This window comes from Rhinolophus ferrumequinum (genome assembly GCF_004115265.2).
Source record: "Rhinolophus ferrumequinum isolate MPI-CBG mRhiFer1 chromosome 15 unlocalized genomic scaffold, mRhiFer1_v1.p scaffold_54_arrow_ctg1_1, whole genome shotgun sequence".
In the NCBI taxonomy this organism is placed as follows: domain Eukaryota; kingdom Metazoa; phylum Chordata; class Mammalia; order Chiroptera; family Rhinolophidae; genus Rhinolophus; species Rhinolophus ferrumequinum.
This window is the reverse complement of record NW_022680357.1, coordinates 4,054,046-4,076,940: the sequence shown is the minus strand read 5'-3', so window position 1 is coordinate 4,076,940 and position 22,895 is coordinate 4,054,046. Positions and strand designations below refer to the sequence as shown.

The 22,895-nt window shown below is 52.2% G+C and overlaps 1 protein-coding gene and 1 long non-coding RNA gene across 4 annotated transcripts; one reads left to right on the top strand and one right to left on the bottom strand.

Moving 5' to 3' along the window:
* Window positions 1–668: 668 nt before the first annotated feature.
* On the bottom strand, window positions 669–20,855 carry CCNF (cyclin F). Its single transcript, XM_033101861.1, has 17 exons — window positions 20,765–20,855; window positions 19,545–19,699; window positions 18,366–18,472; window positions 17,327–17,394; window positions 15,925–16,118; window positions 15,476–15,529; window positions 14,678–14,782; window positions 14,295–14,372; window positions 12,260–12,411; window positions 9,981–10,145; window positions 7,899–8,022; window positions 7,465–7,645; window positions 7,074–7,161; window positions 4,590–4,689; window positions 4,373–4,500; window positions 3,453–3,622; window positions 669–2,724 (listed from the first exon to the last, which is right to left on the bottom strand). Exons 1-17 carry the CDS (start codon window positions 20,778–20,780, stop codon window positions 2,255–2,257), a joined length of 2,355 nt encoding a protein of 784 aa, XP_032957752.1. The 5' UTR covers window positions 20,781–20,855; the 3' UTR covers window positions 669–2,254.
* On the top strand, window positions 2,143–6,580 carry LOC117019751 (uncharacterized). Of its 3 annotated transcripts, none has more exons than XR_004422544.1 (4): window positions 2,143–2,275; window positions 3,222–3,362; window positions 3,724–3,832; window positions 5,463–6,580. It is a non-coding gene; the product is annotated as an uncharacterized LOC117019751 (long non-coding RNA). The 3 variants fall into 3 exon arrangements; XR_004422546.1 differs by lacking the exon at window positions 5,463–6,580 and adding an exon at window positions 4,083–4,346; XR_004422545.1 differs by lacking the exon at window positions 5,463–6,580 and having other exon boundaries at window positions 3,724–4,346.
* Window positions 20,856–22,895: the final 2,040 nt, after the last annotated feature.

Below are 22,895 nucleotides of genomic sequence, written 5' to 3'. Positions count from 1 at the left end.
AGAGATGGAGGGACAGCAGAGCCTGGTGTCAAAGCAATGGGAGGCTGTACCAGGAAGGTGTCCACGGGTTGGGGGATGAGGCTGGCTGGGAGGAGTGATGTGGGCAAGGCCCAGTGTAATTGTAGATAATATAGAGATCTTGGGGATAGCCAGGATGAGAAACCTGGTGGGGTACAGGGAGGAGCTGCAGCATAGGGGACAGACATGAAGGGGAGTTGAGGGGCAGGCAGAAAGGGGAGGGCGACTGGGACCCAGGCAACCCTGGGACTGCTCTTAGGGTGGCCCCTCTATCTGCAGTGGCCAGTTTTTATGCATAATGGGGGGTAGCGGATGCCATTCCTGCCAATGAGATTCTGTGAGGTAGGAGGGGAAGGGAAAAGGGTACAGTCAATACTCGGGAGACACAGGGAGAACCCGCACCATAGTCAGGGGGCACCAAGGTGACCGTTAGGACTTGGGGAGACCCCACACTGTGGTCAGGTGGTATTAGGCCCCTAGGTTCCCCTGGAGTGGTTTTCTCCTATAGGTGCAGGCTGGGAGAAGGCAGAGAACTGGGTCCATCCGGAGTTGGGATTTTGATAAGGGGCTATGGACAAGTGCCCCAACTTGACTTGGGTGACAGTAGGAAGTGACAAGAAGGCAGTCAGATATGCACATCACTCAGCTGCCACTATCCTCATCACATTTAATCCTCACAACACCCCTGTGAGGTAGGTATTATTGCCCCATCTTACAGATGAGGAAACTGAAACTCACACATGCCCAGGGGCCACATAGCCAACAGGAGAGGTCTGCAATCCCAATGTTGGGGTCCCCTCACCCCAGCCACGCCCAACCTGGAGTGTTCAGAATTCTCTTACAGTAGCAAAGACAGCTCCTACTGGGACACAGACACACACACACACACACACACACACACACACACACCCACACCCAGAAAAGCCACCACTGAGTCAGCATTTCCATGTCCCATATAGTTTTGGTTCAAGAGCATTTGGGGGACACTCCTGGCCAAGTGGTCGGCCCTTTCTGACATTTTGAGGGGAAACAAAAGCTATCACAGTAGGGCAAGTGTCGGTGGTCAACACAACTGGGCACAGAGGTCAGGTCAGTCTTGGGCAGATCCCTCAGGTGTTTTGGCTGCTGCCCCTGGAGGAGCCCGAATCTCTCGGCTCATGATTCTCAGGAACCCACAGCAGACCCCGCCTCACCCAACAGGCTCTCAGAATCTTGCTCTTTTGTATCTGGGTCGCCTCAGTTACTAAATGATGTTTAATTTTTTTTTCCCCTGGCTAACCTCTCTAGGAAAATTCTTTCAGCATAAAGAAGTGAGGGGTTTGAATCAGATTTTCTTTTTTTAGTTGAGTCTAAATAATGTTAAGAATCTCTTGTTTTTTAAAATGTAATACCTTCTATTTTAATTTTTCTTTTGTTTTGCATCTTAGAAGAAGAATGAAGGATGGAAATACAGGAAAAGAAATGGTCCAGAAATTCAGTGCAAACGGAGATGTTCACACAGACACCACCTACTGGGGACTCAGACCGATCATTCCAGAAGGTGGCACAGATTTCTGAAATGAGCTGGGAGTGCAGGAGGGAGGGGGCGTACAGGTATGACCGAGACGTCGAGGCTCTGGCCTGCAGAAAGTCAGGGCCCGTATGCCTGGTGGTCACACACAGTCCATGACAATGCACAGGGCAGGGCTCCCTCACCATGGGACCCTCTACCCTGTGAGGAAGGGAATGGATGCCCCAGGCAGGCCAAGGTGGGTGCAGGAACGTTGGTGTACTCAGAGCTGTCAGCTCTCCCTAGAACTCCACACGAATGTGGGGAGATGTAGGCAAGTAGCTGTGCCAGGCTACTTGGGTCACATGTGTTCTCAACTGGGAAAGCTGCCAGCTTCTGAGATGGGGTTCAGAGGTGCTGGGATTATCAGGATATGAGCTCAAGCTTCCCAGAGAAAGCAGGACAGAGACAGGAGGAGACAGAAAAATAGACTTTACGCGGCGAGATTGCTTTGAGGCTAAACTTTGCAAAGGAAGGACCTGACGTTTTGTTCTGATTTAGACCTTCTGATGGCTCAAATGGACTCCTCTGGTGAAAGACACTTAGTGTGCCGAGTTCTCCACTCTGTCCCCAGTGTGAGGCCACCGGGGGTTCTACACATCGTCCATCTCCCGTGCCCCACCCTTCACTAACGCAACAGCAGCCCGCTTTCAGCAAACATTCACTGTGGCAAACATTCTGACACACTCACAACTTCAGGAAGCCCAGGTTTGTGTCCTCCTCCTCCTCCCTGGGGGCGGACAGGTTTTTCCTCTTCACCTCTCGCTGGGGAACGCTGCTCTCCGGGGAATTTGGGGGTCGACACTGTAAACATGACTTTCTGGCGTGATGGTGGCAAGGCTGTGTGTTCGAGTCACTGCCTGGGGACAGTGCTGAGGTAGATTGGGGAGGGCTACCGTCCCCGGAGTTTGTGGGACTTGTGCTACTGATGGAGGAGTACCCTGAGGTTGTAATGTCCTTGCCCAGCTCTCTGCTTCTGCAGACAGGGGGCTCAGGCCCTGGGGCCGGAGGCGTCTGGGTGTTTGGCGCCAAGGTGTGCAGGTCCTGGCATCCCACACCCTCCTGGGAGGCCTCCTCGTCACTCGATTCCTGGCAGCAGTGCTGTTCTGGGTTCAGATATACCACAGTGACATCAAGGATGCCGCTGGGGGCCGTCACTGTGGGAGAGGTTGAGGAGAGGTCAGGTCACAGCCTGAGCACCGGGGTGACCCCCGCCCAGTCAAGACTCGGGTGGCCCAGGATCCAGCTCTCAGCCAGGACAGGTGTGGCTCTCAGCCATGTGAACTGGACCTCACTAGACAGTCCCCTGTACTGATCTCCTTTGGGTTAAGAAATTGAGGGTGAAGTGCCACCTTCAAGGCACCCAATGGGACTTGGGGGACTGTAGGAAATAACAACAAACTGGTCATCTAATTACTTAACCCCGAGTGGACACAAGCGAGCAATTGGAAAATTGACAGAATCTGCTTCAATTTGGCTTTCTGTGCAGATGGCTGCCTGAGAACATGGGGACGGAGCCTCCTGCAGCCTTCCCTGAAGGGGCATGTGAGGCACAGAGCCCAGTAGGGTGGTGTGGGGTCGGGTTACATCTCACGGTGTTCTAGAAGAATCATATTGTGAACTCCAGACAGGGTCTCTTCCTCTTCCTGACCAGGAGAGTTCCTTCCATCAACACAGGCCTAGCTGGAACTGGACACACATTTGGCCTAAATCCTCTCCCCCTACCCCTCAGCTGTGGTGTCTTAGGGGCTCTGTTCTCTCACATCTACCTGTGTTTGGACATGTTCTCCTGCAGGTAAGGCCAGGGGCTCTCGGCAAGAGCCACCCTTCTGCTTGCTGTCCCTCTGGCGCAACCCCTGGGCAGCTTCATGGCTGCGGGACTCACCATCACCCTCCTTCTCGCCCTCACTCTCCTGGTCGCCCTCGTAGCCGGAGCAGTAGTCCAGGCTCCAGTCCAGGAAGCTGCCCAGTAGTGTCTCCTCCTGGCTGGACAGCTCCGCGGTGGGCGTGGTGACGAAGCTGCCTCTGTCCTCCTGGAGGCTGTTCTCTCGCTTCCTATGAGGTGGGAGAGCCAAGCACCCAGTATCAGGCTGAAGCACTGGGCGGCCCTGCCTGGTCCTTGGCACCTGCCTGCCTTGCCCCTTGTGCCATGACAGGGATGACAGAGTCACCCAGTGCACGCCCAAAGGCCCAGCGGCAGGGCTGGCAGCACACGAGGAGGGTCCTGCTCATCTGGACTTTGCAGGATCAATAAGAGTTCTTCAGGTGGGTAAGGTGGGGAGGGGAAGTTATTCCCGGTAGTACGTCAGGACACCGAGATGGGAGATGGAGGTAAACGGGATACACTCAGGAGATTAGGGTGGAGATGAGGGGAGCAAGGGAGGTGCTGAGAACACTAATGAGGTCACAGCTGGAGTGCAGGGTGTGCCAGCAACGCTGGAGCGGCGGGCCCAGGGTGACAGGTGATGGGTGCGTGCAGGGCCAGAGCCTGAAATGGGCTCAACCTGTGCTCAAGCCCATCTTCCAAGGGCACCAGTCAAAGCAAGAGGAAAATACACTGGAGGAAGGAGGATGAGGCCGCAGACAGTGTCCAGTGCCGTTGAGGCCCAGGGGCCTGAAGCTGGATTTGACCCAACTTGGACTTCCATGGGATTGGCTGCTTCTCCCCGTTATGCCGTAGGAGCCCCCGGTGTAAAAGGGGGTAACAGAGCCCCTCAGGCAGCTGCAGGGGGCATGCGGGAACCCAAGCCCAGCACACAGGAGCCGACACTGCCTCACACACTTAGGGACACAGGGCTTACTAACCGTTTGGTTCTCCTCGCGGAGGGAGAGCTGAGGAAGGCATGAATGTCCCCTGTGCTGAGGAAAGACGCAGGTTCCGGGCTCTCTTGCTTCACTCCTAGAGCTGCACACACTTGTCCGTAGCTCAGCACCTGAGAGGAAGCCAGGGTCAGAGGGAGGGAAGAGGCCTCAAGAGGTGGGGCCCCCACGCGACCGATGGGGGAAGGGAGGGGAGTGGCACCTCTTCTCGGCTGATCTCCTCGTAGCGCTTGTCCTCAAATCGCTGTTTCACGGCAGTCAGAGAGACTTGCCGGTAGTCCTTGGGGACGTCATCATGGAAGCTGCAAACAGAGGGACACATGAGAACAGCGGGGGGGAGGTGGGGCTCTGGGGCGAGTATCATTGGCATCCCGACACCAGGACCCCTGTTTTTAGCCTCCCTCACTGGAGAGGGGACAACCCAGTCCAGCGCTGGGAGATGAAGTGGGCGCCACTGTGGAAAAGTCTGGTGGTTCCTAAAAGTTAAGCCTAGAGTCACCTACGACCCAGCAATTCCACTCCCAGGTGTAACCCCAAGAGAAATGTGAACACACGTCTACACGGAAACATGTACGCGCGTGTTCATAGCAGCAGATTCCTAACAACCAAAAGGCAGAACCTAAACCCATCAATGCACCACTGAGGAACACGATGTGGCCCTTCCACACGGTGGAATCCTATTGCAGTGGGAAACACGTAGGTGGTAGAGGCTGGTCACAAAAGGCCGCATATTGTATGATTCCACTTCTAGGAAATGTCCAGAACAAGCAAATCCATACAAACTGAATGTAGGTGAGTGTTTGCCTTAGGGCTAGAGGAAGTATGGGGTGACAGGTCAGGAGTGCAGGGTTTCTTTTAATGGTGAAAACATTCTAAAATTGACTGTGGTGATGGTTGCACAAGTCTGAATGTACTAACAGCCTGCTGAAATATACACTTAAAAAGAAGTTTAGTTTGTAAATAAATGTTTCCAACTTACCTGGTTTGGAAAAACATTAAAAAATAAAAATCTTGGGGCGGGGGAGTGGGAAGTAATAACCTTTGGTAGCCAGGTAATAACGATTTGTATTCCTAGTGTGAGCAACTGTGGGGTCAGACATACACTGACCCATCGACTGTCACCTGCACTGGCCGTTCATCAGCTACGAGGTCTGGGCACCGCAGCAGAAAACAGAGTGAGCTGAAGCCCACACTACCCCCAAGAAATGTTGACAGGCCCCCTGAGGCTGCAGCACAGCTGGGAGGGGAAAGAAGCAGCTAGAGCAGGGGCTGGTCAGGGATGCTGCGCTGGCGAGTTCTGATCACATCCCAGGAGGTGTAAGCGAAGTGACAGGCTCCGAGGCAGCCACTGCAGTGATCCAGGAGGTGGCTTGGCTGAGGGAGTGGCCATGGGCAGACGGTGGAGGCCGAGGGGCCCCCATCCCAAGATGTGCAAAAAAAGTGTGTTGGCCTCGAGAGCCTCTGGGACGTAGGAACAGAAAAGCAGAAATGGGCGGGCCCAAGGTCTCTGCTAAGATGACGGGGTCTTCGATAGAGCACTGAATGCAACCTCCGAGGAGTAGTAGCCCCGGGAAGAGAGGGGTTCGGGCTTGGTAAGCTGGCAGGGGCGGCTAGGGCTTGGGGTATAGATGTGTTCTGAATCTTTGAAGTGGTTATATTTTCCAGGGACATCTGAGAAGCAGAAAGCTGGAATTACCCACACCCTCGTGTGGGGGGAAGGAAACACTGAGGCAGCGTGGCCTGGTGCAGAAAGGCTCATAAAGTCATGGGGGCTTTAGCAGCTATACACACGGTGAGGAGGGAAGTGGGGACCAGAGTGAGTGGGCGGAGGAGGGGGAGGAGTCTGCAAGCAGAAAGGAGCTGAGATTGGCAGCAGCCAGGTATGTGCCTGGGGGCGTTTGCCAGCTCCTGAGCGAGACCAGTGTGATACACTGCAATTCCCACCCGTCAGGGAGATGGTGTCATTTTTCATTTTCCCCCCCTTTCTTCCGCCTCCCCCCACACTCCGGTTCAAGCCGTTGTTTCTCAGTCTAGTTGTGCAGGACACAGCTCCCTGGCCCATGCTGGTATTATGAGCCTTGCGCTCCCCCTGGCTGAGACAGGCAGGCCGACGCTGGTCGGCCCCGCTCACAGTAGCCCACAGTGGCTCTCGCTGGCTGCCAGCCACTCACAATGGCTGCTGGCCACTCCTGCTGGCTGCTGGCCGCTCATGGCAGCACACACCCAATGCAGCACACAGCAGCTCACGCCAACCTCCGCTGCTCACGCCAACCTCTGGCTGCTCACGCCAGCCCAGCTCCAGGGAGAGCCATTGTTCACAATCTTAGCTGTAGAGGGAGAAGCTCACTGGCCCATGTGGGAATTGAACCGGTGACCTCGGCGTTAGGAGCATGGAGCTCCAACCACCTGAGCCACCGGGCCGGCCTCTCATTTTTTTCTATTACGTTCTGCTGCCTGTGGAATTCTGCTTGGGTTGGGAGGAGCTGCTGCACACGCATCGAATGTTAAAAAGATGTGAAATATGGAAAATGGTCCTGGAAGTTTAAATGTCAACTCAGACATACTTCACTGCCAGAAAGGTCTGTGTGGGTTGATCGTCCTCCCGTGAGCCCCACCCCCATATTTGTGGACACAGCCTCTGTGTCAGAAGTCGGGTGGGAGGACCCATTTCCTTTTACAGACTCACCACTTTTGATGAAGGCTCAAGACACAGGGTATGAGATCTTCACAGGAGAACCCAGTGAGGTCCCACAGCCGAGTGGTCCAGGGCTGTGCTGGGAAGGAAAGCAGGAATAGTGGGACTATTCTGATGCCCACTCACGCCCACAGCCCAGATGGTTCTGTTGTGGCATTTCCCAGAACTCAGGACTCCATAGTCAAAGCATGCCTGCTCACTGTCAACGGTGTGGAAAATACTTAAGCTAGAACCATCCCTAGCCTCACCCCCAGAGAACAGTTTTTTAGTCCATTCTGGTGTTTCCTTCTCCAGGAGAGGTGGGCATGCTTCCTTTTCTTTTCCTTTCCCCCTTGTATCTGAGCATTGTCTCCTGACCCCAGAAATCCCCTCGGCTCCTTACTCTGCCCATGTGTCAGCCTCGCCAGGAGCAGGGCGGCTGCGGCCAGGCGGGCTGGAGAGTAGGCGGCCAGGCTGGTGTGCAGCAGGGAGAGCTCGCAGAGGAAGCTACACAGGTGCTGGGTTCTTGGCGTCACAGGGACCAGCGTCAGCAGGATGTCCTTGTAATCAACCACAGTGGGGACCTACATGGAACCAGGAAGCAGACGTGGGGTCTCAGCATGCAGAGGGCTCACCCACCCGGTCAACAGGGAGGCTGGCCCAGCTTGGAGTCTGGCCCGACCGACGTTCAGGCTGGACGCCAAAGTGTGCGGTGACAAGATGCCCTCTGGGTTGAAGACTTGCCAGGCAGGAAAACACTCTGGATACCCTTGGCTCCCACTGCCCCCTCACGTGACCTTCACTTCCATCTACAAGGACAGAACCAACACCACTTACTCGAATCTTCCCTTCCAGGGCGGAAATGATCTCTCCCATCATCCTCACCAGGTCCTCGTATTTGTACGTGTTGTCCGTGAGCCACACCGCCTCCCGGATCGTCAGGATCTCTTTGCTAATGAACCTGGAATGTCAGGAAGGAGTGTTGAGCCCACTTCCCTTGGTGGGGCGATTACTTTAGGCTTCAGGGACAGAGGGGTCAAAAAGGGGATCTGGCTGCCTGTGGCCACTGAAGGGAACTGAAAAGGCTGTATGATCCTGTCCTAAGGGGCTGAAAGGGAGGATTAGTGCCACAGGCCCGTGGGAGTGGTGGACCACCAGGCACGCAGATGTTTCTGTAAAAGGCACCCATGAATGACAGGATAAGTCAATCCTCTTAGCAATTAACAGAGGGTTTGCCCTGCCTCGTGCCAGATTCTACAGAGTGAGTATAGACTTAAGCCCAAGAGGCAGGTGAGCCAACAGAACAAAACTGGAGGTTGTTTAAACGTCTATACACAGCACGGAGTCTGGCCACAGGAACTTGATTGTCCCTTAGGCAGGTGGTCACACCCTGTTCTTACTCTCTGCCAGCGCCAACTATCAGGGAAACACGCTGGTCCGCTAAGTCTGCTAAGAGCATTGCCCCGGGCAAGGGTGGACCAGGGTCAAGCCTATGGCCACTCTGTCCTGCAAACTGCAGCTCCCACATTTGTCGTCGGCTTGACTGAGAGGATGGAATGCATGGGGACCAAAGGTGCTGGAAGGATGAGATGCAAGTGGGGCCAAGAGCCCTGTAGTTGGAGCAGCTGCACGTAGTGCTTTGAGGGTAGAGGTGGGGGCATCTCAGCCTTTCCAATTTTTTAAAGCAATTATCTCACTGCTGGTGAGTCTGTAGTCCAGTAACTCGGTCTCTGATGGCAAGGATGTAATTATGCCATCTAGATCCAGGAGGAACGGGCCCCATCTGATCAGCCCTCTCTGATGAGGGGACCTGGAATCCTGAGAGGGGACTGGACAGTGTGTGGCTGTCTGCTCACTGACGCTGAGCCCACGTTCCCTCTGCCTGTAGTCCTATGACCCTGTTTCCACAACTACCCAACGAGACCACTTTCCAGTTTCATTGGGGCCACGTGACTGAGCTCGCTGCAAAGGTGGACAGGGTGACCTTAGGGGTCGGGGGGGGGTGTCAGAGAGTAAGACGGGAACTGGGGCTCTTCTGTGACCTCATGAAACAGAAAATCCATCCCAATGACATGAGCCTGGACCCTCTGCCTCTGAGTTAATGTGCAGAAGAAATCAATCTTTGTGTAGTTCACACCACTGTGTGCAGTGGGCCTGTTCCTCACCCCCAAGCCTTACACAAGGACGGGGGGTCTGGAAAGCACTGTCCAGGGGTAAGAGCAGACCATGCGGGGGATGTCTGGCTTAGGAAAACTAGAAAATGCAAAATGCATGGTGGCACCTGAAACTAGTATTACAAAAAAATTAAATGAAAACAAACAACAAAATGTGTGGTGGGAATTGCCGTCCACATTGCTTCCAAAGGCAAAACCGGGGCGGATAGGTATTTGTTAAAGGACAGCAGATTTCGGTAAAATATAAGATGATACAGCTTGAAAACTTAGAGTTGCCCGGGGTGCACGCTGCCATGCAAGGACACACCCTGTCCCTGTTCGGGGGAGAGGACATGAGATCCATGAACTCAGGTCTCCGAATGACACGTACTTGAGACACACATAAAGCCAGCCTTTCTGTGACCTCGGATGGAGGACCCCAGAGAAGGTAGCGGATCATGATCCCTCCATGTGAGTCCCCCGCAGGGACCAGGGGAAGAAGGGTCCAGCCTGAGCCTGCCCAAGCAAGGCCACATCCTGGGTCTTGAGACCAGGTGCTGGGAGGAGTGGCCACCCACATGCCAAGGGTCAGGTCTGCCATCCCTGTGTGAGGAGGACCACATGGCTTGGGCATTCCCTAAAATTAAAACCATCTAGCGAGGGGGGACACTGAAGGCTTATTTGAGCGAAAAGCCAGCCCATGAACTTGGGCAGGGTTAGCACGCTGTGCGCCATCGCGTGGGCCTGGCCGTGGGGGGCTTCTCACCGGGTACAGATGACCATGCAGGCGATGCCTAGCAGCTGGAGCCTGTACCGGGGCACCAGCCTCCTCCGTAGGTACCGGTCCACACATTCCACGGTCAGGTGAAGGCACAGGCTTGTGAAGTCCTTCATGGTGGCGACTTCTACCAGCCAGTCGATTAGAATGTACCTGCAGGAAGAACACCACCCCTGAACACTAGAGCAAGCATTCCCGAATGTCCTATCCCCCATTTCTGACAGCCTGTCTATCCCGAAGGCGTGAGCTGGTCATCTGCGCCACTGGTTCACCCAGGAACCATCCGAGGCTGAGATGCCATGTCCAAGGAGGCTGGGGAGGTCCCACATCTCCCAACTTCGTTTCTGGGAGGCAGGTGGGCTCACATATCTGTATCCCTGCCTCTGCCACAGAGTCCCCCAGGCATTGGATAAGCCTGGCTGCTCACAGGTAAGGGGCAAGCAGGGTCTGCTCTGTAGGGCTTTTCTCTCAGTCCCCACGACCCGCGAAAAGGTGCGAGCGCTTCGGCCCTCCTGCAAACCTGTGCTCTTCCCAAGGAAGAGCTCCCCTGTGGGGTCATTTACCAAAACCCTCTGCAATGGAGCAAAGAGCCAAGAACACAGCTGAAGCAGGATGCACTGAGCCCGTGCGCTGGAGTTCTGTCACCCAGCAACCCTGGCGGAGGTGGCAGCCTGACAAGAGCCCATAGACATGGGGTCCCTCCTCAAAAGGGCTAAACCCGGTGGCCAGGGAATGCTGCATGCAATGCCAAGGACACCCGAATACCGCAAATGCCTTTCTGAACAAAGGAGAGGGAGGGACAGCACAGAAGCTCAAGAAAAAGCGTGATGCTGCAGGATTCTGTGCAGACAGGAGGGATGGGTGCCTGGTGCCAATCCAGAAATGTCTCTTATAGGCGGAGGGAAGGAGGGAAAATGGGGCTGAGGTGGTGAAATGGAAGGAGGAGGAGAGCAATGGAGATGGAAGGGGGAGAGGACGGAGGAGGAAAACTAGCCTCTATCTTCTCCAGGAGGAGGAAGACAGCCTGAGTGTCAGGTATAGGAGATTTAAACCAATCACTACCGAAACAGAAGACTCCCCTACACAGACAGACTTAACAAGGTTAACGATCTGACTTATAACAAGACAAACCGAAGTGTATACTTTAAAATAGTTAAATCTGAAACTAATGTTATGTTAATTATACCTCAAAAAAAAAAAAAAGTTGGCAGTTGCCTGGCACGGAGGACAATGGAAAGATGCTCAACTCAAGGGCTAAAATGATATTAATATTTCAATAAAATTATTTTAGTTCTTGAAAATGAAAAGTGAAATTTATGTTACCCTGCCCAGAAAAGAAGAGCAACAGGCCTCCCTCCCCCACAGGCAGGCTGAGAAGGGCACGAGGTATTGTTATCAACATATTCTTCCAACAGAAAGAGTGAAGAGCTGAGAGAAGCGGGGAGGAGGGCTGCCGCCGGCACCACAGGCGCAGGATTAAAAACCACAACAGCTTTGTGAGATTGAATGTGGGAGCAAAGGACGATGTATTGCACTGCGTGAGATCAAGCCTCTCTAGGGAAGGCACGATCCTTTCAAGAGTAAATGTTTATCGAGAACTTACTATGTGTGGGGTCTTGTCTGCTGCAGTATAGCCAGAACCTGCCTAGTATAAATCCAAAATGTATTTGAAATCTCTTGCATAAGCTTAAAATTATTCACATCATCCGGTTTACTAACATGTTCTGTGATTGAGTGTATAAGTGTCTTATGTCTAAACCTTGGAGGAAAATGGACCTGCAGGAAGAGGTGGGTCATGCCGGAGTTTCAGGCTGCTGCGCACATTGCAACTGCCCCAAGGGCATAACTCCCTGGGTCAGGCGGGCTTGCATGGCCATGGAGTTTCACACACCAAGCTGATGTTCGTAATGATGGGGTGTAAAAAAAAAAAAAAGGTGGTGTTTTGGCTTCAGAAATTGGGGATAAGAATCCCATCATTTTAGAAAGACGTTTAAAATGGTCTTAACTGTTCTGAGACTCAGAAAAGAAAACCAGAGAAAGCAGACTCTTATTATGTGGGATATTTTCTATTCAAAGATCTGGATAACTTAGGCGTTAATGGTTTAGAACACACACACACACACACACACACGGGGATCCTAGTGGGGTTGACAACACAGGGTAATCTGTGACAGGTGGCTCAGGTAAAACATGAGACAGCTCCCTTCACCCCAGAGACCAGTGGTATCTCTGCCTCACGATCAACAGCTCTGGCTTGAACCCCTCACCTCATGGTGTCATTGAGTCCCTTCTGCAGGGAAAAGACCTCTTGCTTACTGGCAGCCTGGGAGGCCTGAAACAGCTGGCAGACTATCTCATGGGAAGCTTTCGCTTCTAGTCCAAGTTGGTTTCCATTTGCACAGGCTTTGGCTAAAGACAGCTGAGAAGGAAAGACACACAGAGTGAGCATGAAGCAGTGGCTTTTGGTTTTATTACCAGTGCTCGCTTCGGCAGCACATATACTAGAATTGGTTTTATTTCCGAATGTGAAGGGCTGTTGAGGGAGAAGTGTATACACATTCACCCTCCTTACCCCTTCTAAGCCTTCTGGAACCAATGCGGCTAAGGTTTTCATTATTCTTTGTGAAATAAGAAATACGTCACAAGATAAAGAATTTTCGAAAAGGACGAAAGTTTGGTCCCCTTCCCACCCTGGTACAGCTCCTCAGCCAATTTAAGTCTTCAGCCAACTTATTTTTTTTAATTGTTTGTTTCTGTTCACCCTTTGCCCCTGCAATTGTGCAAGCTAGATGCTCCAGGGGTAAGCTGTAGAGCCAAGTGGCATTGCTGGGGGGCTCAGATGACTTGGCTTTGAAACCTGGGTCTGTATATGACTACTGGCAAATTGGAGGAACTGCTCTGTGCTTCAGTCTCCCTTTCCATGAACTGACAGAGACCATGTGCTTTGGCAGATGGATGTGAGAATAACCCGAGACGAGACGTGTCTAGCATTTTGAACAGGACTCACCCACTAGGCCCGCAAATGGTTATATCAACCATTTCTATGTATTTCCTTTCAGATTTTTCTATGTATTTGTGTGTATCCATTTGGGATCACAGTATACGTACTACTTTGCCCACCTAACAATAACGTGGTTCCTTAGGATATGAAATATCTGTAAGCATGTTACAACTTTTTGGGTGTTTGTGAAGGGTTTTATTATTTTGTGGGAAATCTTTGTGTAGGTTTTTTTAAGTACCTGCGCCCCTCTGCTCATGGGGTCAGTCCACAGAAATGGTTTTGCTAAGCCTTTTGCTACTGGTGCCCAAGTGCTTTCTGAAAGACCGGCCCCAATATTCACGTCCACTGATAGAACACTGTCGTATCACATCTTTGCTAGCAAACACGGTATCGTTAAAAATGTCTATTTTCTCAAGTCACTAGCTATCTACTGACAAACACTCAGAGAACATATATACATACATATAATTTCCTAATATGATCTAGCTGTGATCTCGTTGAAACGCTCGCCTTTCCAGCCAGCGGTGGAATGCTGCTGCCCTGTGTTTAGAACTATTGTGTTTATTTCCTTTTCTGAGAGGACACTGAGGCCCAGGGGACTTCTATCAGCGTCTCACTATTCTTATTGATGAGCTTAAGCTTCAACTAGAATCACGTTGTTGATGGCTATGTCTTGTAAATTTGCTGACTGCCTTTATGGACCTACACATTACCGTGGTCTGGGGCATGCCAGGCTGGGCCATGTACCACTTTGTGATTTCTTCCCTAGCTTTCAAGGGTGAACGACTCTCAACCCTCCACTTGGTTGAGCTGCTACCCGCCTGGCTTTCTTTGATTTGTCTTGAAACCATGACTTCTTTACAGCTGCAAGGGGAAAGTGCCTGGAGAACACCAACTATAAATCCCTGATGTCCAGGTTCTGACACTGGACCACCTGGTGAGCAGGTCAAATAGAGAACAGGACAGGATTCCACACGCCCATCTGCTCTAAAGAGACTCAAGTTCTGTTGCTGAGATAAACTTTACCCACAGGACAAGTTTAGGGAGCGGTATGAATCTTGATAGCAGATAGAGTCCACAAGCACTTAGAAATTAAGAGGCTGGCTGGCTGGCTTAGGGACATTGGGCTTTGAGACCATGGGGTGGAGATGGGCAGAGATGAAAGAAGCGCTTCCGGGCTCTCCTCCCCACGCACCCTAGAGCTAAACTCCTTTAAGAGCCAGCTCCAGCCCTGGGCCAATCTTACGGTCTCCCGGTGGGAGCCCAGGAGGTGTAAGGAGAAAGGTCAGCTCCCACCTCACCTGTGCTTCCCAGCAGCCTTTGGCAGCATAGTCCCTGAGTTTCCGGAAGTTGTAGAGGCATCGTCCGGGATCAGACATCTGTCAACGGGAGAGAGTTACCACGACTTTATACAGTAGTATCTCTGGAGAAACTCAGAATTGACCCATGGGGTCCTTAAATGTTCCCACCCGCCTCCAGACAGTCCCTGGCTGTGCTTTCTTCCCTGCCCTTTATCCCCAAATGACAATGGTGCTGAGAACAGCCCACTGACAGTAGCTCCCAAGGGCTTGGGAGCCATATGAGGAACCCCCCCCATGTGCTGACAACCTCATCAAGGGCCAATTAGGAGACTGTGCCTTTGGCCAACATAATTTCTCCTCTCCCCAGACGCCGGTCCACTCACATCCATCCTTCTGTCACTTTCCCAGAGGAGGTACGAGCTGGTCAAACATCCCTGATTAGCAGACTCTTCAAACAGGTCACGGGCCTGCTGCTTTTTCTCTTCATCCTGGAATAAGCCCAAGCACAGTTGATTCTGATTTTCTACTTTCTGCTAAACTATTCCACTAAACATCTGCGTCCGTCTCCATACCTCTAAGCGATCACATGCATTGCTCTTTAATGAGTTGACTAAATCAGAGAAGAAATGACTTCTTTAAAGACACCACTTGACAACCAATGTGGAAAGCAAACTCACAGGTTTGCCCTCATAGGCCCTCCTTTCTCCTGGAAGAGGTTTGTGTTTGGCTATCTCGGGGTTCCTCCACCTCCTCCCTCATGCTCAGTGTCCCTCCCTGCTACTGCCAACACACACCTGTCACCAGAAGCCACCACCTTCCCTAAGTTTGCTGCAGAGGGCGTTCCTTGATCATAAAGCTTGTTAAAGCTTTCTCAAGTGCAGAGTTCTGCGTGAGGAGTGGGGCAGGCCCACCAATAGCAGAGCAATGAAATAAGCCCGTGGCCCGGTGCACTGAGATGCTCTGCCCAGCTCTACACACCCTCTCACAGCAGGGATCACTCTGGCTTTGAACCTTGCACGTCCTCTTCTGCTGCTTTTCACTTACCTTCTGGTCCTTGGTGTTTGTGGCTGCCAGAAAGAGGAGCAGCACAGACAGGCCGAGCTGCTGTATTACGCACGCTCACCCAGGCCAGGGACACGCAAACAACATAGAGTCCAAGTGGGACGTACAAGTCAACTCACCTCAAAGAGACTCAGCACTCTCCCCAAACAGTGCAGTATGGACGCTCTGTGAGTCTAAAATAAGGAGAAAGAACTGTGGTTACCAGTGGAGAGAACATTTGATGGCCGCCCCTTCCAGTATGTGTGTCCCATGGCTCCTGACTGCCCCTCTGCACAGAGGCCTGACTGCTTCACGGACCCTCTGTCTTGCCTTCGCAGCTGTCCATATGCCTGCAGTCAAGCCTCTCATCTGATCCCCCTGGCCTCTGGCTCTGAGGCCTCCTCTCCTGCAGGGTCGCTTCTAGACACTCCCACATCCACTCTTGATTTTCTGTGCCTCCACTGCCCTCTGATCCCTGACCTTACATGGTCCGGTGTCTCCCCTCAAAGCTTCCTCACTTCCGGTGACTCTATGGGGCTTAGATTGCGCAGCTCGGCTTGCCCTACATGTGCCCCTAGCCAGGACTCACTCTTTGCAGCTGGCACTCTGCCCTGAGACTCTCATGTACCACGGCCTTGCAGCAGCTTCCAGACACTGACCACGGCGGGCGGATGAAGAGCCAGATGAAAGGCGCAGCGTTGACATTTAGTCGCTCGGCGAGACTGAAGAAGCGAGAAGCCTTTAGGCCGTTCACTTCTGCACGGGCCTCATCAGACACAGACACTGTGGAGATGGACAGAACGGAACCCAGGGATGTCTCTGGAGGACAAATGCGGAAAGTTCTCCACAGTCTTTTGTAAAATCCTATAACCTTAAGCCCACTGCAGTGCAAAGCTGCAGGTGTTTTAGGAGAGACCAATCCTCTAGGACAGGGGCTCCTCCCTTTTCTTTCCCTACTTTGTGAATCACATGCCCCTGCCACGGTCTTCGCAGCAGCCTGGATTTTTAAGGTTGGGAAGGGGCCCTCAATCCTCCCCACTTCTGGGTACTGCTGCCGCCCTCCCTTCTAACAGGTACGGTGTTTCTTTTTGAGGCAATGAGAATTTCCAAAATCAGACAGTGGTGATGGCTGCCTAACTTCATGAATATACTGAAAACCACAGGGTTGTGTACTTTAGATGGCGAGTTGTACGTGTGTGAGTTATGTCTGCGGAAGGGTGGGGGCAGGACTGCTGCTGTCCTGAGCCGAGGAGGAATGCTCATGGTCTCTACCAGTCACGTCACAACAGTCGTGGCAACTGACCACATGCAGGGGCTCGCTCTCAGCAAGACACCCGATTTTTCAGAAGCGGAATAATGGCTCTAGCCAAGCCTTTATGCGTTTTGGGAACTGGGACAGGACAGACCGCAGGCTAGTTTTTTGGTGTGCTAAGCAGATAGGCAGGAATTGGAAGAAAGCCACACGAGATTCTTTCAAGGAGCGCCTGCCCCCTGGGGGTGAAGAAATTCAGGCACCAAGCCGCCTTTGAACTGCTTGTACCTGCCTCCGGCTTGGAGCCTTGGCTACCTGTGTTTTGACACTCCGTGGAATCAGGCACGCTTTGCGCTCCCACGTTCTGCAGAGGAGCTGTGGCAGAGGCGAGAAACCAGAGCCTACACATGGGCTGCTGTGTTAATTGGACAGAGAGCAGGCAGGTGGGGGAAGGCTGCCGGCCCGAGTAGCCCCATTCTGAGTCTCTGCTCAGTCATTCTTTGCCTACTGCAATGAAAGGGTTTATTAAAATAAGAGGTGACTCTCTCCACCTACAAAATCACAGTTCATCGATGGGTTCCTTAACAGGGCGGCTCTAGGCACAAGCCCTCTGGAGGAGACAGTAAGGCAGACCGCCAGACACAGCGACTAAATTACAAACACTGGGAAGGGCTCCTGCTTGTTCTACAATGTTAATACCAAGTGGGGTGAGGCCAGCTCCAGCCTTGCCAGGACTTACAGCCTTCATTATAGAGGTAGGCGATGCCCAGCTTCACAGCAGCTTCAAAATTTCCCCTTTCAGCAGCCCTAGAACATTAAGAACATAAAACATCTCACAATTTCATTCCATAAAGGTTATGTTCCATCTCAGCAATTGAAGCTACTTGTTTTCTGAACAGAAACTTTTCCAGGCAATGCAGCTACATATCATTTATCCATGACATGCTACAACATGGATGAACCTTGAAAACATGCTAAGTGAAAGAAGCTAGCACACAAGGCCCTATGTTGTACGATTCCTTATATGAAATGTCCAGAACAAACAAATCCAGACATAGGAAGCAGGTTAGTGGTTGCCAAAGGTTTGGGGGGTTGCAGGAAAAAGAGGGAGTGACTGCTAATGGGTAGAGTTCATTTTGGGGTAATGAGAATGTTCTAAAGTTAATTAGTATTGATGGCTGCATAACTCTGCACATATTAAAAACCATCGAGTTGCACATTTAAAATGGGTGAACTGTATAGTTTGTGGATGACGTCTCAGGTAGCCTGCCTGGGACCACTGGCACACTTGGACGGTGGGTCTAGTTGCTGGCATACTCGGGCTCATGGGCCTTGAGGCTCATGTCCCCTTTGGCCCTCCCTTTAGGTCCCAATTCTAGCAGGGGGTGGGATCAGCCAAGGGGTGGGATCTGCAATGGGATTTAAATCACAGGATTTTGACCGAAAGAAAAGAGCTGAGTAAAGTTTCCACGTGAAGGTGACCTGCGTTTGAGTCATGCAGAATGGGCTACAGCCCACATGGGACCCTTCAGAAGCACGGCTGTGACTAATGAGTCAGGTCCGTGCCGGTGTGTGGGTGACTGATGACTGTGCTGGAAGTCGTGTGACTCGATGGGTGAGGTCCACAGCCCTCAGTTGCTTCCCAGTTGGGATAAGGGATTGGTGGGGGCTACATAAGGGGAAAATCGTTCCCAGGTCAGCCGTTGGGACACAGGCTGGCATATCAGGGAGGCCCAAAGACGGGACAGAACCAAGCTGTTCTCAGGGTGCAGAGATACCTTTCAAAGAACTTCAGGTTCCTTGGAGAAGGCCACAACTCCTGGAAGCTGGCACATGCCCACACGCTGGCATGGTTGTCTACCAGGTACTTCAGGTGGGAGTGCACCTGCAGAACAGAAGTGGGGTGAGTGGGGAGATTATCAAGGGACCTCTCAGAAGCCCAATTCCTAGATCTCTTGAAGACAAGACGTAGACAGATATAGGGTCTCCTGTTCCCTTACCCACCCCAGTAGTAAAGGCCCCCAGTCTCTGTCTCAAAGTAACAGTTGATTTGAATAAAGAGCCCAGAAACAAGTTTCTTTGTGGCTCTAAAGGTGGGGACAGTGGTTCTGGAAGGGAGAATAGTCCCTAAGCTGAGAAAGAGGGGATGACACCTCTCTTAGGGTATATACGTTCAAGGAAACCAACTCTAACGGAACAGGTATGACAGGAATCTGTTTCCCGTTCCTCTGGCTGGGGCCTTGCTAGTGGGAGCAAGGATGGAGCCTGGAGGTCCACAGGGGCTCTCAGAAAAGACGGGCATGCGTGATGGAAGCTTCAGGTAGGACCTGGAGCCTCTGCCCTGGGCGGGAGCCCTGACCACAGGTGAGCATTTTAAATGCTAACGTTCCCACCGCCACTGAAAATTCAGCACCCATGGATATTATGACCAAAATGGAGGCAGCTTTCCGAGTTGGAGAAGTGGGTTCTTGTTTTCTCACTAATCACTATACGCCCTCAGTTAAGTCAAAGTGAGGCTGCAGCTCTGATATCTGTAAAATACCTCCCAGAGTCCCTTTCAGTGTGGAATGTTACATGGAATTTGTCCTCAAGAGTATACTTTGATTCTTTTTAATACCATCCTATTTCTTTAAAAAAATTTTTAAATTTCTTTTTCATTTACAGTTGAGACACAGTATTATATTAGTTTTAGGTATAATGCTATTTCTTAAGGGATACAAATTTCACTGCCATAAAAGGGTACTTTCTGTTAAACATTACAATGGGTGTGCTACATTTTAGCTTTCCTACAATCAGAACAACCTCAAGCATCTATTAACAGTATCATCCTTGTTTCTTGGCTCTTTTTTGTAGGTAAAGCGCTGTTCTGACATTTAAGAACATGAAGTCTTGATGATGGTATGACCACAATGCTAGGACTGATGAAAATAGGACACACTTTTCATCTGACAACTTACAGCTCGAACAGCAAGAATGTCCCCAACAGAAAGCCATTTCAGGATATGAAAGAGCACATCTTCAGGGAGACTCAAGATGGTTAGGTTTCGGGGTCTCCTTCTTATTCTTCGTTTTGTAGGATAACAGAAACACTTGGCACACCTACAGTGGATCACTTAAGAAAAAAAATCAGAATGGTCTAAGGGATCTGTTGGAAAGGAATTGTACTGATATGAAAAGTTATACCTGAAGATGGTTTAACAGTTACTCTCCTTTGCCCCACAAAAGGAACCAGCCATATTTCTAGTCCCCAACAAAGATGAAATAAAGGAGTAGTAGTATAAGGATTACAGAAGACATCATCATTCATTCAAATATTCAGTAAATATTTATGGTGAATAGCAGAGAATCATGTAATTTGCTATTGGGAAACTTTCTTATCCAGAGCCCCGATGACAACTAGGAAAGGGAAAAAGCAGCCAACACTGATGAGGTTCTCCTGGCATTTCACACTCAGTGAAGCCCCCTAAAACCCAAAGTGGAAGTGATTTTTCTTCCACTTTGCAAACATGACAAAAACGCATAAAGTTCGACGGGAACTGTGGACTTGAACAATCTGGTTTTCCACTTAACTAGGAGGGTCAGCCCTGCAGGGAAGCAAAGGCTGAACTTGAAGGCCAAGCCATTCCCAGCTCTGCGGTGGTTGGAGCTGCCCTGGGTCCTCTGTCCCCGCAGGGGTCTTTTCAACTTCAGCAGCTCCTTCCACATTCTAAGCAGAGGACCTTGAAGCTCCCCAGACCCTCACCTACAGTTTACCTGGTTTTGCACCCGCTCCTCCCTCCGGTCCCTACAGGAGGGGGTTGCTCTCCTCCAAATATGACTCCCCCCTCAGTACTTTCCTCCCCCCACTCCCTGCTCTTCACCTGGGTCTTCGTACCCTCAGTTAACGTGCTGCGAAAGCCAGACCTACAGAGCGACCAGTTCCCACAGATTCCACGAATTTTACCGCAACGCTGTCCTTATTCCCTTGCTCTAGGACAGACACGAAACCTAACCACTGCGCTCACAGCCCACGACAGGTGCCGGGTCCCTCGCGGGGCTTTCACGCGGCGTCGACGGGCATTTAAACCGCGCGCCGGGCGGGCGCCACCGAGATCCCCCGCATCCCGGGCCTAAGGGCTGGAGCCGACCTGCGCAGTCTCGGGTCGCCCTCCCGCCGCCTCCCGCGCCCCGCGCTCACCGCCGCCGCTCCCCATTTCCTCCCGCGCCGCCACTTCAGCCTCAGTCGCCGCCGACTAAGCCGCTTAAGGCGCCCGCGGGCCCTGCGCGCGCCGCCCCACGCAAGCGCAGAGCCGCCCCACCGCCCGCCCTAGTTTTCAAACGCGCCCGAAGCTCCCATTGGCCGGTCTGGGGGGGCGCACGCCGCGGGTCCAGCAGGCCCCGCCCACTGCCCCGCCCTAACCACCGGCTCGGGGCTCACGCTATTGGCCGCGCCAGGACGCGAATTCGAACACCGGTCTTTGATTGGTGGATACCACGGGGATGCCCCGCCTTCCAAACCGGGGTCGGGGGTCTTGGAGGAGCGCGGCTCAGGCTCCGGGGTTGGGGCCTCTTTAGTCCGAGAAGGTCCGCCTGGGCTCGGGCTATTCTGGGCTTGGGCCTTGCCTGTTGACTCGGCGTCAGAGGTCCCTAACATCGGAAGCCACGGCGCGCAGTGGCTTGTCAGTGAAGGTCTGTCGTACCGGCCGCGCCTCCGGGTGCGGCGTCTTGCGGAGGGCGCGGCGCAACTGGACACCCACAAGTACCGTAGGTCAGGGACACCAAGGCGGCCCCTGACTTTCGGCCCTCACTCGGAGGCCGCACGCCCTGCATCCTATCCGTGCTTCAAGCGAGGAGACCCCTTGTTCCGGGCCAACCACTGTTTGCATAGATTGTAATTGTAGAAAGTGGAGTTTGAGACCTGGGCTCGAAATCTTCTTTGATTCAGCCATCACATTTTGCCCGGTCGTCCCGAGGAACGTGGCTTACTCAGGACTCTTACATCGTCTCTGCCCCGGGGCAAGCCCTAACCCTCTCATTTCACCAGCTATCTTCCCAAGTCTGTCCCCAATATCTCCTCCTCAATGCCACCTGGGAGCTCTTCCTAAAAGAGAACTGCGCGCCTGTTTGCTTTACGGGCTGCTGCTGAGCATTCTGTTCATTCAGAGATATCAGGCAATGACTACGCCGCCTGTTTTTCAGGAACCAGCTCACATCCCACCTCTTACGTGAGACATTTTGACAATGAAAGAAATGGAATCTCCTGGGAGAAGTGTTGAGGGAGGACAGAGTGGCTTTTCCTGGAGAAGCGAGGGAATCTGGGTTATGGCTCAAACCCCGCTCCCTTCATCTCTCCTCTGTACTCACTGAACCCCATGGTGCCAATGCTCCATGCCAGTCTGGAGCAAGAGGTGGAGAACTGAGGAGGTGGATGATCACAACGCAGGATGTGAGAGTCTCAGTGGTCCCCAAATGACAAGGGACTAAGGCCCTGGAAGTTGGGGGTGGTGGAGGGGGTAGGGGATTTGTACAGGAAGCTGAGTGAATAGAGCTGAGCATGCTTGGGGCCTGCTCCCTAGATGTCCCACATTCCCACACAAAAGGACTGGAAGAAATCCATGGAAGACCCCTCCGATTTCTCATCCTTCCTCATACCTGTTTCCATTGGTAACTGTTTCCCAATTTGTTGTCTTCTTCCCCTGCCCTCTTGCTTCATTACAGGTCTCCCCCAAGGCAGAAGAGTGCACTCTTTTCAGTGTTAGATTTTGGGAGCAGCTTGGTGGCACTAGTACACTGGATTCACCAGTCAGCAAGTCCGTTGTCATTCACCACTCTAACTCCCCTGTGATACAACGTCAAGGAGTTCAAAACAACATCCCTGGTCACTCACTCGGTTGACTTGTTCTTTATGTCCTCCCTTATCACTCTTATTTATTCAGAGGTAAAGTTTTCTTATTTTTCAGGAAACAGGTGTTCTCGTGGCTATGTTGCAGCTATACCTTCTCTAGCCCCCACCCACTGCCCTGGCAGTAAAAGCCCCTCTGACCCAGCGGGGTGATAAGGGGCCCGTTTCCCACTGGGCTTCAGGAAGGTGGGAGAAGTCACTGGAAAAATCTAGACTTGGGAGCTCAGGGAAGATCCTAGCTGGAACAAGATGGTAGCTGAAGGCCTGGGGGTGAATGTGAAAGGAATTCAGGGGTGTCGGGGGCAGAGGATAGAGTAAGGAACGTGAAGTAGACTGGGAGCCTGAAGAACCCCTCCATTCAGAAAGAAAAGAGGAGCCTTCAGACAAGACAGAGAAGGGGCCACAGAGGGACAGAGCCAAATGCAAT

Coding starts and splice junctions, on each gene's coding strand:
- CCNF (XM_033101861.1), bottom strand. Junction 14,783..15,475: donor GAGTGCTGAGTCTCTTTGAG/GTGAGTTGACTT, acceptor GGCTTATTCCAG/GATGAAGAGAAAAAGCAGCA. Junction 2,725..3,452: donor GGGCGAGAAGGAGGGTGATG/GTGAGTCCCGCA, acceptor CCTCTCCCACAG/TGACGGCCCCCAGCGGCATC.